Below are 15,182 nucleotides of genomic sequence, written 5' to 3'. Positions count from 1 at the left end.
AGAGTGAAAATCTCGTTCTGGAAACATCCCCCAGGCTGTGGCTAAGCCATGTCTTCGCTATATCCTTTCTTTCAGGAGTGCTAGTTCTGCAAAGTTCGCAGCAGAGATTCTGTAAAGTTTGGAAGGTAGGAGACGAGATACTGGCAGAAGTAATGCTGTGAGTGCCGGGCGTGGGTTGTGCTTCGGTAGCTCAGATGGTAGAGCACTTGCCCGCGAACGGCAAAGGTCCCGAGTTCGAGTCTCGGTCGGGGACACAGTTTTAATCTGCCAGTAAGTTTCATATCAGCGCACACTCCGCTGCAGAGTGAAAATCTCATTCTGGGAACGATGCAACTGTTTATTATACGCTCTTAAAATTCGGAAAATTCTTAGGTAAAATTTACACAAACGTCAGTTTTACAGTTTGTAAGTTCTCGACTAAGCCGGTAGCGTAACAAGATCGATCAGTGAAGACCACAGAAGGTCGAATGTGGAGCCTAATTCGCGCAGTCGCAAATTTTTGTACGGTAGTAGGAGGGAGTGCCGTAAACAACATACTAGAAATCCTGTCCGATGGGGACTGAGTGCGGGAATGGAGGTACATTTGGAGGTAACTTCTGTACGTTTTCCTTGAATAAGTCGAAAGCTACGTTTCCTAGTGTCGCGGTACAAAATTTAACTACATTAAATATCCTACAAAAAAGGTGTTGTTCATTATTTATGTAGGATTAATACATTACGCGTAGCGAGAGAGAGAATATGAGAATTTTGCTCGTGACTTTTGACGTTGAGATGTAACATTACGGCTTGCATAAAATGACAGTGGTATGGGCTCTATAAAAGGCCGGACAGGCCTTAATTTTCATCTATGTGTTGGGCTACACCTATTACAATTGCAAAACGCATTCGATGTCGTCTAGGAATTCTCACCTACATTTAGCAGGCGCGCAACTCGGTTTTATCGCTGAACACTCTGTGAAGGAACATAGGAGAGGGAAACTGCGGGGTGCGTATGTTCGCGCGCACGCGTGCTGGCCCCAGTATGGACTTCAAAGGGTACTTTACGCAGTTTCTGCAGCGCGCATTATAATTCGGGAATATTAAAAGCATACACGTGCGCGGGGCGGGCTGCTCTAATTAAAGCCCAGGGCGAGAACCGCCGATATTTCTCGCAGCCAGCAGGCGGCCGCTTAATTTGGATGCCCGAGGCGGACGTGCGCATAGTTGGCGGCGCCACGCTGGCTGGCTGGTTGCAGACTCCTCAGGAGGGAAGGCCGCCGGCTAATGGTGCCGCACCGTACCGGAACGAACGGGCGCCACGCAGCCGCAGTTATATGCCGCCGTTCGACGTTCACTCTCGCAAAAGCTAATGTAATTTTAAACGCAAAAAGGACAAACGGAATTAGCGGGGCCGACGTCCATTAAAAGCGAGTACCGTGACGGATTTTTGAGATTTTTTACAATGGCGAAGCCGAATTTATGAAGGTTGGATTACACGAGAGTCATACCACTGAACGAGAGAGAGAGAGAGAGAGAGAGAGAGAGAGAGAGAGAGAGAGAGAGACAGACTTGTGTTTTTGTAAAACCTATGCTCATACAGTCTGTCAAATTCTGTTTACTTCTCTTAATTTCGTGATATGATCTCTCTCGCTCACTAACGAACTTCAGGCGTAATTCTTGGCTGCAGCCGCCTCGAATCCTGGTGACGAAAAATTTACAGTCCGCAAGAAACTGAAGGATGGTTGCGTACAGTTCGGTCAAGAGACTGTACGTCTTCTTATTTTGGTCATAAGTTCTTTTCCCTCGTTGTTGTATCTGTTTCACTGCTGTTGATTTTATTTATTGAAATTTTATTACGAAATTATTTTCATCGCGAAATTATATCTGTTAATTAAAATCGCGACTCGTGGCGAGAGCGATGATGTATCTCTGGTGCTAATTCACTCCCCGGGCAGTTTTAAATTCATTATTCAGTTAGCAGACGTATGGGTGATCTAGATACGAGTTCTGGTTGCTAATTTCTTACTTACGAGATCATCCTATTTTGGAATGATGACACGGTAACTGAGCTTTGAAACTCATTTAAACTGAAGCCTCGAGTTACGATAGTAAAATAAAAATAAAAGGTTACTGCACAGAAACCACACAGACAACCGGTTGCAAATAACTGTTTGGTACATTGATCTAGGTTTCGACATCTCTAAGGATGTCTTCATCAAAATGAAATTTTAAGAAAGCGTAAAGTTGTTCGTTGCAAGGCATACGTGCCAAAGACTGGCACGTGGTTAATTTTAATTTTTCACTTGAGCATATCTGCTCGAATGGTTGACAATTGCTTTCTAGCAACGCAACTTAACGGTTTCTTAAAATTTCATTGTGATGAAGACATTCGAAACCTAGGCCAATGCACCACACAGTTACTTGCAACCCCTTGGCTGTGTGATTCCTATGCTGAAACTTTTATGCGGCTGCTGAGAGACAGCCATATTTAAAACTGTAGAAAAAGGTTAACTCCGTTCTCATTTTATAGTGTGATCAAGACTAATTGTGTAATTAATCCTGTTTTACGTTTAAAAGTTTGTCGTGTCTACATGTTAAACGACCGCTGCTGCTCCGAGCAACTTACTGGTCATTGTATGAAAATACACTACTGGCCATTAAAATTGCTACATCACGAAGATAACGTCCTACAGACGCGAAATTTAACCGACAGGAAGAAGGTGCTGTGATATGCAAATGATTAGCTTTTCAGAGCATTCACACAAGGTTGACGCTGGTAGCGACACCTACAACGTGCCGACATGCGAAAAGTTTCCAACCGATTTCTCAAACACAAACAGTAGTTGACCGGCGTTGCCTGGTGAAACGTTGTTGTGATGCCTCGTGTGAGGAGGAGAAATGCGTACCATCACGTTTCCGACTTTGATAAAGATCGGATTGTAGCCTATCACGATTCCGATTTATCGTATCGCGACATTGCTGCTCGCGTTGGTCGAGATCCAATGACTGTTAGCAGAATATGGAATCGGTGGGTTCAGGAGGGTAATACGGAACGCCGTGCTGGATCCCAACGGCCTCGTATCACTAGCAGTCGAGATGATAGACATCTTATCCGCATGGCTAGGCATCTTATCCGCATCGCTGTAACGGATCGTGCAGCCACGTCTCGATCCCTGAGTCAACAGATGGGGACGTTTGCAAGACAACAACCATCTGCACGAACAGTTCGACAACGTTTGCAGCAGCATGGACTATCAGCTCGGAGACCATCGCTCCGGTTACACTTGACGCTGCATCACAGACAGGAGCGCCTGCGATGGTGTAATCAACGACGAACCTGGGTGCATGAATGGCAAAACGTTATTTTTTCGGATGATTCCAGGTTCTGTTTACAGCATCATGATGGTCGCATCCGTGTTTGGCGACATCGTGGTGAACACACATTGGAAGGGTGTATTCGTCACCGCCATACTGGCGTTATCACCCGGCGTTATGGTATGGGGTGCCATTGGTTTCACGTCTCGGTCACCTCTTGTTCGCATTGATGGCACTTCGAACAGTGGACGTTACATTTCAGATGTGTTACGACCCGTGGCTCTACCCTTCATTCGATCCCTGCGAAACCTTACATTTCAGCAGGCTAATGCACGACCGCATGTTGCAGGTCCTGAACGGGCCTTTCTGGATACAGGAAATGTTCTAATGCTGCCCTGGCCAGCGCATTCTCCAGATCTCTCACCGATTGAAAACGTCAGGTCAATGGTGGTCGAGCAACTGGCTCGTCACAATACGCCAGTCACTACTCTTTATGAACTGTGGTATCGTGTTGAAGCTGCATGGACAGCTGTACCTGTACAAGCCATCCAAGCTCTGTTTGACTCAATGCCCAGGCGTAACAAGGCCGTTATTACGGCCAGAGGTGGTTGTTCTGGGTACTGGTTTCTCAGGATCTATGCACCCAAATTGTGTGAAAATGTAATGACATGTCAGTTTTAGTGTAATATATTTGTCCAATGAATGCCGGTTTATCATCCGCATTTCTTCTTGGTGTAGCAATTTTAATGGCCAGTAGTGTATAAGGGGCAGTGTAATGAAAATGAGACAGATGGAAAAAAGTAAGTAAACCGTTTATCATTTCAAAAGTAGTGGTCGTAACTGTTAATAAAATTACCCCACTGTGACACAAGAGGATCATGGAAAAATGTTTGTTGTTACCTACAGAAGCACCTCGCGGAACCCAATCGTGCACCTCCTCGTGCAAAGCAAGTGGACGGCCACGAATGTCTTTCTTCTGTTTCCATAAACATGGAAATCGCATGGGAGGAGATCGGGATTGTATGGAGGATGCGTATGTGCTTCCCAGCGAAACTTGTACAGTATAGTCGAAGCAACGTTAGCAAGATTTGGGCAGGCATTATCCCACAACAGAATCATGACGTCTGCCAACATACCTTAGCACTGACCGTCTTGTGCCACAGTGGGATGTATGTATTGTTATGGCGATTACTTTTGAAATAATAAACAGTTTCATTACCTTTTTGAATTGGTTTCGTTCTCAGACCGTCCCTTAAACATTCTTAGAAATTACTTTCTCAAATTAAGACCTCTGATTGCTACTAGTATTTCTTTGACAAGGCATGGTCTCTTTGCCGATACTGATTTGCTTATTTCACTTCCCGAGTAACACTACTACATCATTTTGTCTACCATCCAGTCCCCAGTTTTCATATTACGTCTGTTGGTAATTCCACTTCTGTTATATCTCAATCGTTTCATCTCTCTTTGTTTTACTGTCAATCCATATTCTCTGATCAGTAGATAGTTCATTCCGTTCAACAAGACATGTTGCTCTCCCTTACTTACACAGAGGTTGTCTCTTCAGAGAATCTTGTCATTGACATCCTTTCCCTCGAATTTTAGTCGCAATGTTTCAAGGAGTGAGAACGCACATGTATTGTTGAAAACAACTTCCCTTCTCTTTCCGATAGCTACGTTGAGCTCAGACGCCTCCCTCGTTTTATGGCTTTGTACCATATCACTTCATAAACACGATAGAATATTCTTAGTTACCGATGGAAAACGGTCAAAGGTATGTAAACATGCGTCTTCCCCATATCGGCCAACAATGGCACATTGTACAGGATGTCGCTCCTAACGGCCATCAGGCGCATTTTGCCTGGAGTTTCGGCAGATACTTACTATTTCATTTTTGCATTGTATAGCTGGAGTCGGCTCAAACAAAGACGGCTCATCAGCTCCTTCATTCGATGCGCAGTGTCGACGGAAAGCGTCGGTCTGTTTCCATATACATACAAAATTATTATTAAAGGGGAATTTTACACGACCATTCGATAGAGCGGTACCAGATTAGTCTATTTTGATGTTTTGTTTCATCGATATGTATTAACATGGACAATAAAACACGAAGAATAACCAGTACTGCAGGAGCGACTGAGCAGCGCTGCAGCATGGCGGTAGTCGGCATCTCGGGCCAGGGCGGTGCAGCCGCTGCTGCAGTACTGTACCTGTTAATACACAGCGATAGAACGAATATCAGAATAGACTGTTTGGGACTACTCTGTCGAATAGCCACGTAAAATTCTGCTTCATAATCATTTATTAACTGTAAACAATTCGACGATTTTCGTGAACACTGGGAAACGCCTGAAAAATGCGAGAAGCAGTATTTTGTGGGGTGCCTCAAGTTACACATTGCAGAAACAAAATTACAAATATCTGCGGACATAGTAAAGAAAACGTGGTTGCTAACTGTTTGCAGGGACACCCGGTCTACTGAGTTTCTGACACAGAGATATTGTGGTATTGACAGCAGTTTCAATGACGCGCTGTGTTTATTTTATTTGACACCATAAGTAAGAACGTTGTCATGAACGACTGGAGTAAATAATTGATGGATGTTGATGGTGGTGGTGGTGATGATGATGAGGAGGATGGGTCGATGTAAATTAGTAATTAATAAGGCCTTATTTCGTCATCAGTTGCTGACATTTCTGCAATATGACTTTTTCCAGATACCCTGGTTCCCGTCAAACTCAGAGGACAGAAAGTCAAGGGGCGGACGATAGTAAATATTCCTCAAAAAATAGGAGTGTCAGATTAAAATTTTAAGTCAAATGAGGCCGCGCAATTTACTTGAAAGTCATTTAGCACTCGATGATGAGCCCTTTCTACACACTAATGGACGTGCAGTGCAATGCCGTGGCGTCCAATTCCAGGCCGGTAGCGTCGACACAGCAGAGGCCAGCGCCGCAAATACGCAATCGCGTCCTCCAGTGCGGCCAGCCTGCCAACCTTTAGAGCAGAGTAATTGCACGCGCCTGGCTCTCGCGAAGCTCATTAGGCATTCCATTACGTTAGAGCTGGCAGGCCACAGGCGGGTCCATCTGCGGCGTCCGACCGGCGCCCTCGACTCTGAAAATCAGACCGATTAGGTCGACGGAAAGCCGCAAGCAGTGGTCGGCCAGGCGCACTGCCTCTGGATGCCACAACTCAGAACTGCAGGCGCCGCAATGAATGCTTGGTGAAGGGGGGGGGGGGGGCTCCGAGAACAAAACGGATCTATGGCAACGCGAATGGCTTTGGGATTGATTTCGCAGTCACTAATCTCTATTCTGCACGCGTCCCACGGCGTGAAAACGGTCCATAACGCACAAAGATAACAAAAGTCGTGGGATAGCTCCTAATGCTGTGTCGGAGACCATTTTGCCCGGCGCAGTGCAGCAGCTCGACGTGGCATGATCACAGCAAGTCGTTGGAAGTCCAATGAAGAAATGTTGAGCCATGCGGCCTCTGTATCCGTCCGTAATTGCGAAAGTGTTGCCGGTGCAAAAATTTGTGCACGACCTGATTACTGTGATTATGTCCGATAAATGATCGATGGGATTCGTGTCGGGTGATCTGGGTTAGCAAATCATTCGCTCGAGTCGTCCAGAATGTTCTTCAATCCAACCGCGAACACTTGTGGCCCGGTGACATGGCACATCGTCATCCATAACAATTCCATCGTTGTATAGGAACATGAAGTCCACGAATGGCTTCAGATTGTCTCAAAGTAGCACAACATAACCAATTACAGTCAATGATCGGTTCAGTGGGACCAGAGCACTCGTTCCGTTCCACTTAAACATAGCCCACACTGTTGTGGAGCCATCACCAGTTTACACAGCGCCTTCTTGACAACTTGGGTCCATGGCTTCTTGGGGTCTGCATCAGCTTTTAACAACTAAGTTCAGGACCACGGTTTTACAGTCGTCTAGGGTCCAACCGATATGGTGACGAGCCCAGGACAAGCGCTGCAAAAGGGTGTGTTGCTTCAGCAAAAGCACTCGCGTCAATCGTCTGCTGCCATAGCCCATTAATGCCAAATTTCGACGGATACGTTCGTTGTACGTCCCACATTGATTTCTGCGGTTATGTCACGCATTGTTGCTTGTCTATTAGCACCGACAACTCCACGCAAAATATGCTGCTCTCGGTCGTTAAGTGAAGGCCGTCGGCCACTTCGTTGCCCGTGGCGTCAGGTAATGTCTCAGTTTTGCTATTCTCGGCGCACACTTGACACCGTGGATCTCGGAATATCGAATTCCGTTCCGAAATAGAATGTTCGCTGCGTGTAGCTCAAACTACCATTCTGCGTTCAAAGTCGGTTAATTCCCGTCGTACGGCCATAATCACAATGTAAACCTTTTCGCGTGAATTACCTGAGTTCAAATGATAACTCTGCCAATGCACTGCTCTTTTATAACTTGCGTACGCGATACAACCGCCGTGTGTATATGAGCACGTCGCTCTCCGACGCGATAGTGCCTGTGCACTGTCTCTTCATATCTTATTAACATTTTCCTGCCCTCTCTTTTGGATGCTTGCGGAATGTTAGGAGGGCATGTAAACACACTAGAAAAATGTCTACCCCCTCTCCCCTGGCCCCTAATACCATGTATCAACGCCTCTACCCTTGATAATGTCCTTGTTCGACGAGTAAGATAGACAGCTATGTCAACTTGTGGTGTTACATCTCATCTGCCCGCAACTTCTGCTACCAAATGGCACCCAACGGAGGCGCTGCCATACCGCGTGGCTTCTTAGCTCACTCGAGACTAACTGCAGGTGCTAATCAAGCAGTCATTTTAAATATGGATTAATCCAAGCTAATCCAGGGTCGTAGGTGAACAGGAACAGAAGTGTTGCAGTCATATCGGTGGGAAGAGTCCAATGTGGACTTCGTAACTGAGATATACGAGAGCTATTCGTTTATTAAGGTCTGATTGGTCATGAAATGCAAGCCATAGTGAAAATCAGAAATGTTGTAGACTCAGGTGACGAAAGTCATGGGATATCTCCTAATATCGTGTCGGACCTTGTTTTTCCCGGCGTAGTGCAGCAATTCTACGTGGCACGGATACAACAAGTCGTTAAAAATACCGAGCCATGTTGCGACAGTAGCCGTCCATAATTCCGGAAGTGTTGCCGATGCAGGATTTTACCCACGAACTGACTTCTCGATTATGCCCATAAGTGGCCATTTCGATTCATGACGGGCGATCTGGATGGCCAAATCATTCGCCCGAACTGCACAGAACGCTCTTCAAACCAGTCACGAACAATTGTGGGCCGGTAACATGGTGCATGTTGCTTAGGTACAGGGCTATTACAAATGATTGAAGCGATTTCATAAATTCGCTGTAGCTCCATTCATTGACATATGGTCACGACACACTACAGATACGTAGAAAAACTCATGAAGTTTTGTTCGGCTGAAGCCGCACTTCAGGTTTCTGCCACCAGAGCGCTCGAGATCGACAGGAGCCGAGAAAGCGCATGTCATGCTTGAAATGCACTCACATCAGTCAGTCATAACAGTGCAACGACACTTCAGGACGAAGTTCAACAAAGATTCACAAACTGCTAACTCAATTCGGCGATGGTATGCGCAGTTTAAAGCTTCTGGATGCCTCTGTAAGGGGAAATCAACGGGCCGGCCTGCAGTGACCGAAGAAACGGTTGAACGCGTGCGGGCAAGTTTCACGCGTAGCCCGCGGAAGTCGACGAATAAAGCAAGCATGGAGCTAAACGTACCACAGCCGACGGTTTGGAAAATCTTACGGAAAAGGCTAAAGCAGAAGCCTTACCGTTTACAATTGCTACAAGCCCTGACACCCGATGACAAAGTCAAACGCTTTGAATTTTCGGCGCGGTTGCAACAGCTCATGGAAGAGGATGCGTTCAGTGCGAAACTTGTTTTCAGTGATGAAGCAACATTTTTTCTTAATGGTGAAGTGAACAGACACTATGTGCGAATCTGGGCGGTAGAGAATCCTCACGCATTCGTGCAGCAAATTCGCAATTCACCAAAAGTTAACGTCTTTTGTGCAATCTCACGGTTTAAAGTTTACGGCCCCTTTTTCTTCTACGAAAAAAACGTTACAGGACACATGTATCTGGACATGCTGGAAAATTGGCGCATGCCAGAACTGGAGACCGACAGCGCCGACTTCATTTTTCAACAGGATGGTGTTCCACCGCACTTCCATCATGATGTTCGGCATTTCTTAAACAGGAGATTGGAAAACCGATGGATCGGTCGTGGTGGAGATCATGATCAGCAATTCATGTCATGGCCTCCACGCTCTCCTGACTTAACCCCATGCGATTCCTTTCTGTCGGGTTATGTGAAAGATTCAGTGTTTAAACCTCCTCTACCAAGAAACGTGCCAGAACTGCGAGTTCGCCTCAACGATGCTTTCGAACTCATTGATGGGGACATGCTGCGCCGAGTGTGGGAGGAACTTGATTATCGGCTTGATGTCTGCCGAATCACTAAAGGGGCACATATCGAACATTTGTGAATGCCTAAAAAAACTTTTTGAGTTTTTGTATGTGTGTGCAAGGCATTGTGAAAATATCTCAAACAATAAAGTTATTGTAGAGCTGTGAAATCGCTTCAATCATTTGTAATAACCCTGTACATGAAGTCCATGAATGGCTGCCATTGGTCTCCAAGCAGGCGAACATAACCATTTCCAGTCAATGACAGGTTCAGCAGGACCAGAGGAGCCAGCCCATTGTTTATTTCTGTTACATTTGCACTGTTTATTATTATTCCATTTTTGTGTACACTGTTCACTGTCAACCATGTACTGTTTTTTGTTTCATTGCCTCAATAGAACAGGTCGGAAAATCAACCAGTTGGTTCGAAACTAGCCGCCAAACATATGTACTGCACTTGTTGACAAATTCGTTAATGAACGCTCTATGAAAAAGAGAAAAATCTCATAAGCTCTTAGCAGCTCTTACCGTTCCGATCGAAAAGTGGTAGATATATCTATTGAATGGAGTGGGTGGAATGCTTAGTGCACAGTTCTGCTAAGGAATAAACGAGAAAATAAGTGAGAAACAAGTGACGACAAAAATCGAAGGCGAAAGAGAATATATAAGAGAAGAGTTTAAGCAGTAATGTTACTGCAGACAGAAGACTGTACGGGGTAGAGGAGCCATAAAAGCCATGTGAAATATCTCGCAAAAGCTGGGAAGCCTTTGAAGGATAGGGGCGAAAATCAAGGCGAATCGTACAAGCGGGCATTAACTCGGGATGAAATCGCTGAAACTTTCTGTTTAAATCACGTAGCAGTGTGAAGGTAATGAGTACGAAATGCGTTATATGTAAAAGAAGAAATTGTAAATGCAAGAGCCATTATATCAGAGAGTTAAGTTATCGACCTAATGGACACTTTACATATTCAATAAGCCGATGATCAGAATACAGAAAGAAAGCAATGGGTAGGTAACTTTTACCGCTCGGAGTGATAGACGATAAGACAAATAGCGCTGCGTAAATTACTTCAGGGAGTACATTATTGCGGAAACTGCAATCGATGCGAAAAAAAAAAATGGTTCAAATGGCTCTGAGCACTATGGGACTCAACTGCTGTGGTCATCAGTCCCCTAGAACTTAGAACTACTTAAACCTAACTAACCTAAGAACATCACACACATCCATGCCCGAGGCAGGATTCGAACCTGCGACCGTAGCAGTCGCACGGTTCCGGACTGTGCGCCTAGAACCACGAGACCATCGCCGCCGGCAATCGTTGCGAAAGTGGGGCTTTGAAGAACAGTTTATCGTGGAAGTTTGGTGCAGCAAATACGTGGTGAGGTAGAGGCTTTCAGGGAATAGAGATAGATGGACGTAACGTCGAGTAAGGTCAATCAGGATGTTTTGTCGAAAGCACTGAAAATATAACCAACGACGGACCATTTTCTGCTCACACGTGCCTGTACTAACGATGTCTGCGAAGTGCATTTCCGATGTATTGACAATGAGAGTTTCCAGCAAGAGGTTGAAATTCAAAGCCGGTACCTAACATTTGAGAAATCGAAACATCTGACATTTTCAGGACTCCGTTGCTCAATATGTAAGAACAAAGTGACCCTTATAGGGTCCATCTGTCTGTCTGACAATTAAGTACCATTTTTCTGAGGAATGAATAGGAGTATAAAGTTGAAATTTTTGTCACATGTTAAGGTCTGTAGTCCGTTGGCGGTGTGAAAATTATAAACTTCAGAGTCAGTTCAGTCAAAACGTACGGCCAATTATGTCGCATCGTATGATACTCCAAAAGTCACTCATCAAAATTTATGGGGTACTTCCCGTTGACCTAGAATCATGAAATCTGACACGAAGCAAGGTTTCGCAGTAAAAGCAAAGGAAAAACTCGTAAACTTTTCACACGAAAAATATATTTCTTTCGTCGTTTGTTATACGACTCCAAACGAGAAATTAAGGTATTCTCGAAAGTCTTGTAATCCCTAGCACCGATATGTTGCCGGTATCAGTGTCGATAACACGCAACGGTTGTCAATATTCTCGATTCCTGGAATGGATGAACTGTCTAAGTACGTAATTAAGTTTGTGCAGAACACTCAGTGTGCGAGTCCTGATCGCACCTGGCCAGTTTTTTCATGTATGTCGGGAACCACCTTCCATCTCCAACACTGCAGGGATGCGGCTGCCACTCGTACATGTCAGAGATGTATTAGTGATAATATCAAAGTATGAGTATTATTACTGTGTGGCTGATTAAAAGCGTTTTTTTTCTACGCAGCTGCTTGAGAGGTTTTGTCACATTATTATATTTTAAATTAGTAGAATAGATACAGTATATGGTGTAAAGGTCAACTGAATATGAAGATACAACTTCGAAACTGTCTTGTTGGTTATGACTAAAAACTTGAATACGCCGCTCTATCGGAGCCAGTTGACATTACAAGAGTACAAGCGTTCGATTACGTGTGTAGTGTATGGTAAGTATTTATGTCGGTAGCACTTTCGTACTGCCCCTATACCGCATACGAACCATGCGGCTCAAATTGATGACGACGTGGAGTGCAAATCGGGATCTGTTGGCATACATTTTCTTTTGAAGAATGCTTTTGTACTATTGCTGTTCTTGGTTGACGCTGTCCATTGGAAGAAAGAAAAGTTTGTAACTGGATTGTGTGCACGAATGAATTTTCCATTTTTCTGACTTTTTTTTTTAAAACCAGTCTGTCACTTTAGCGTCTACACATTACAGAATAATTTCAATAGCTGCTCATGCATTTGCGTTTTGTTACGGGCAATTATAACTTGACAGGTCCTCTAATTTGCAGCCAGAGGCATCGGGGACAATTAATTAATGAAAATAATGCTAGCCGGATTCGGAACGCAACATAAACATGAAACGCTGGATGGCTTCAAGCGATCACGTTACAAATATGTACAGAGAGCAGGTGCTTTACAGTGAGCACTTGTTACGTGGTGCGTGCTTCACTGATTGTGAAAATAGCAGCTATACGAAATAAAGCATCGCTGTTGGTTACAGTGGGCTGAAATTCAAAGAAACGATTAAAGTTAAAGGAAAAAAAACCAAATAAACAGTGTTCCGTGCAGCGGCCGTGTGCTACGTGAAGAGATTTCCCATGTCACTACATAGGTTCAAGGAACAGCAGAATTAGAGCACCCTACATCTTAATTTCTAGCACTCCGTTTCGCCCAGATGGCGACGGCGAAGAGTCGTGGCATTCAATGAAGAGACATAAACAGTGCTGAGGAAACATCCTGCTTCACGACCTCACAACGGTCACCCAGAAGCTGGATAGTAGTCTCGTACGTCTCGCTCGACTGCGTTCCAGAAACGCAGTCCACCGTCCTTTGCGACTGATTTCAGGTGGTTTGGATGTTAACCGAAAGACACTCGTGTATGTGGACCGTTCCTTGGACCATTTTGATAGCGACGGGGTGGTTCATTGTCTTGCTGAATTTACAAACCGCCCTCAAATTCTTACAGGCATGGCGAATGATTGGAAAGCACCTTCCTGTACAGTTCGCCGCGAAAAGAAAGAAACAGACAAACACCTTTAGCACCTGGCAGAATACTGCCCTGCGGTTTACCGGGGTGCATTGCCTTTTGTGGTTCGCCAGGTGCTTGATGGCTCTCATCGGCGCACACCAATGAGTAACATGGCTTAGGAGCCCATGTAACCTGTGTTCTAACGACTTATAATGACGCTGAAACTCATATACTCAATATTTTTTGCAGGCTGGCTTAGCTATTTCAATTTCAGATCAGTTTTTTTTTCAACCAGTAGTTTCTTCCCGACAGCTAGTGACCAGCCCGCCTCATCTGCTCGTGTTGCAGGTGCCGGATGCGCAAGTGGCGGGAAGACCTGCCGCCCACGAGCGTCATAATTACCTACCACAACGAAGCTCGCTCCACGCTGCTGCGTACCGTCGTCAGGTGAGTCCTCGTGTTTATTTCTTTATTTGCTCATTTAATTCACTCTAGGCTCATCTCACAGTGATACAGGAGCTGTCACGATAATACAATAAAAATTAATAGGGCGATTATGCGAAAACAAGACATAATGTCAGGGAATCCCAAATAGACACCAAGAAAATAGAACGACAAAAAAAAATGTTCAGTGAGGATTTTGAACGGCCTTGCCACAGTGGTAATACCGATTACCCTCTGGTCACCTAACTTAGCGCTGTCGATTGGCCAGCACTTGGATGGGTCACCGTCTGGGTCTGCCGAGAGCTGTTGGCAAGCGGGGTGCTTTCAGCGATTGTGAAGCCAGTTGAGGAGCTACTTGATTCAGCAGCTGCGACACATGTCACGAAAACTCACAACCGCCGGAAGAGCAGTATGCTGACCATATGCACCTCCGTAACCGCATCCGGCGACGCCTAAGGCCTAAGGATGACACGGGGGTCGGTCGGTACCGTTGGACCTTGAAGGCCTGTTCGGACGGTGTTTATTTTTGTGGGAATTTTGGATGGAAAACACGCGGCCACAGTTTAGACAAAACCATTGTAAAAGTCTACGAATGCTACCAAGTGAAAAGTTAAATTGTGTCCTGGAAAACTTGGCTTTGAGGATTTTTGTTACTTCACCTTTATTTTTACGGATTATTTAAGGAAGCTAACATCACAACACGGAAAGAATTGCTCGAATGCGATCACCCGTGTGCAAGACCTACTCAAGACAAAACTATAAAACTGTAATACCATTACCATACACAAAATCTCAATAAATGCGAAGCACAACTTGTTGGTTGTAAACAGTCAGAATACTCAGCATTATAATAGCATTTTACATGCTAAGACATGGAGGGATCTCACGAAAATTTGCGACATACTTCGCTGAAATCTTTCTTAACGAGTCCCTTCTTTCCTGCGTCACGCTACGTATTCGAATACACAACGCGATTGTCGGGATCGCAAAGATATTACCACACCACGAAAACAAAATTGTCGCCTTAGCGGCTCAGGTATTATTGTACAGTAACAAGGAAGTCAGAGAATCGCTTTAATGTGCGACCAACTTTAGACTCATGGGACGAGGCATTCCGAAACGGAAGCGACGTTTCAACGTTCACGTCTACTGTGACGGTGACCTAAACATGTTGACTGTTCAGCTCTAGCCGGCCGGGATGGCCGAGCGGTTCTACGCGCTACAGTCTGGAAGCGCGCGACCGCTACGGTCGCAGGTTCGAATCCTGCCCTGGGCATGGGTGTGTGTGATATCCTTAGGTTAGTAAGGTTTAAGTAGTTCTAAGTTCTAGGGGACTGATGACCTCAGAAGATATGTCCCATAGTGCTCAGAGCCATTTTTTTTTGTTCAGCTCTACGGTATGGTAAATAA

General features: G+C 45.0%; 1 protein-coding gene across 1 annotated transcript in view; it reads left to right on the top strand.

The window, feature by feature from the left end:
* LOC124802478 (polypeptide N-acetylgalactosaminyltransferase 2-like) overlaps positions 1–15,182 on the top strand; it is a 189,847-nt gene that overhangs the window by 85,636 nt on the left and 89,029 nt on the right. The window contains exon 2 of the mRNA XM_047263286.1: positions 13,677–13,775. Coding sequence (XP_047119242.1) covers positions 13,677–13,775 — 99 coding nt within the window. The remainder of the gene's footprint in view (positions 1–13,676; positions 13,776–15,182) is intronic.

The sequence above is a fragment of the Schistocerca piceifrons genome, chromosome 6 (genome assembly GCF_021461385.2).
Source record: "Schistocerca piceifrons isolate TAMUIC-IGC-003096 chromosome 6, iqSchPice1.1, whole genome shotgun sequence".
NCBI lineage: Eukaryota > Metazoa > Arthropoda > Insecta > Orthoptera > Acrididae > Schistocerca > Schistocerca piceifrons.
The sequence above is the reverse complement of the archived record's forward strand: the minus strand, read 5'-3'. Positions and strand labels throughout refer to the sequence as shown.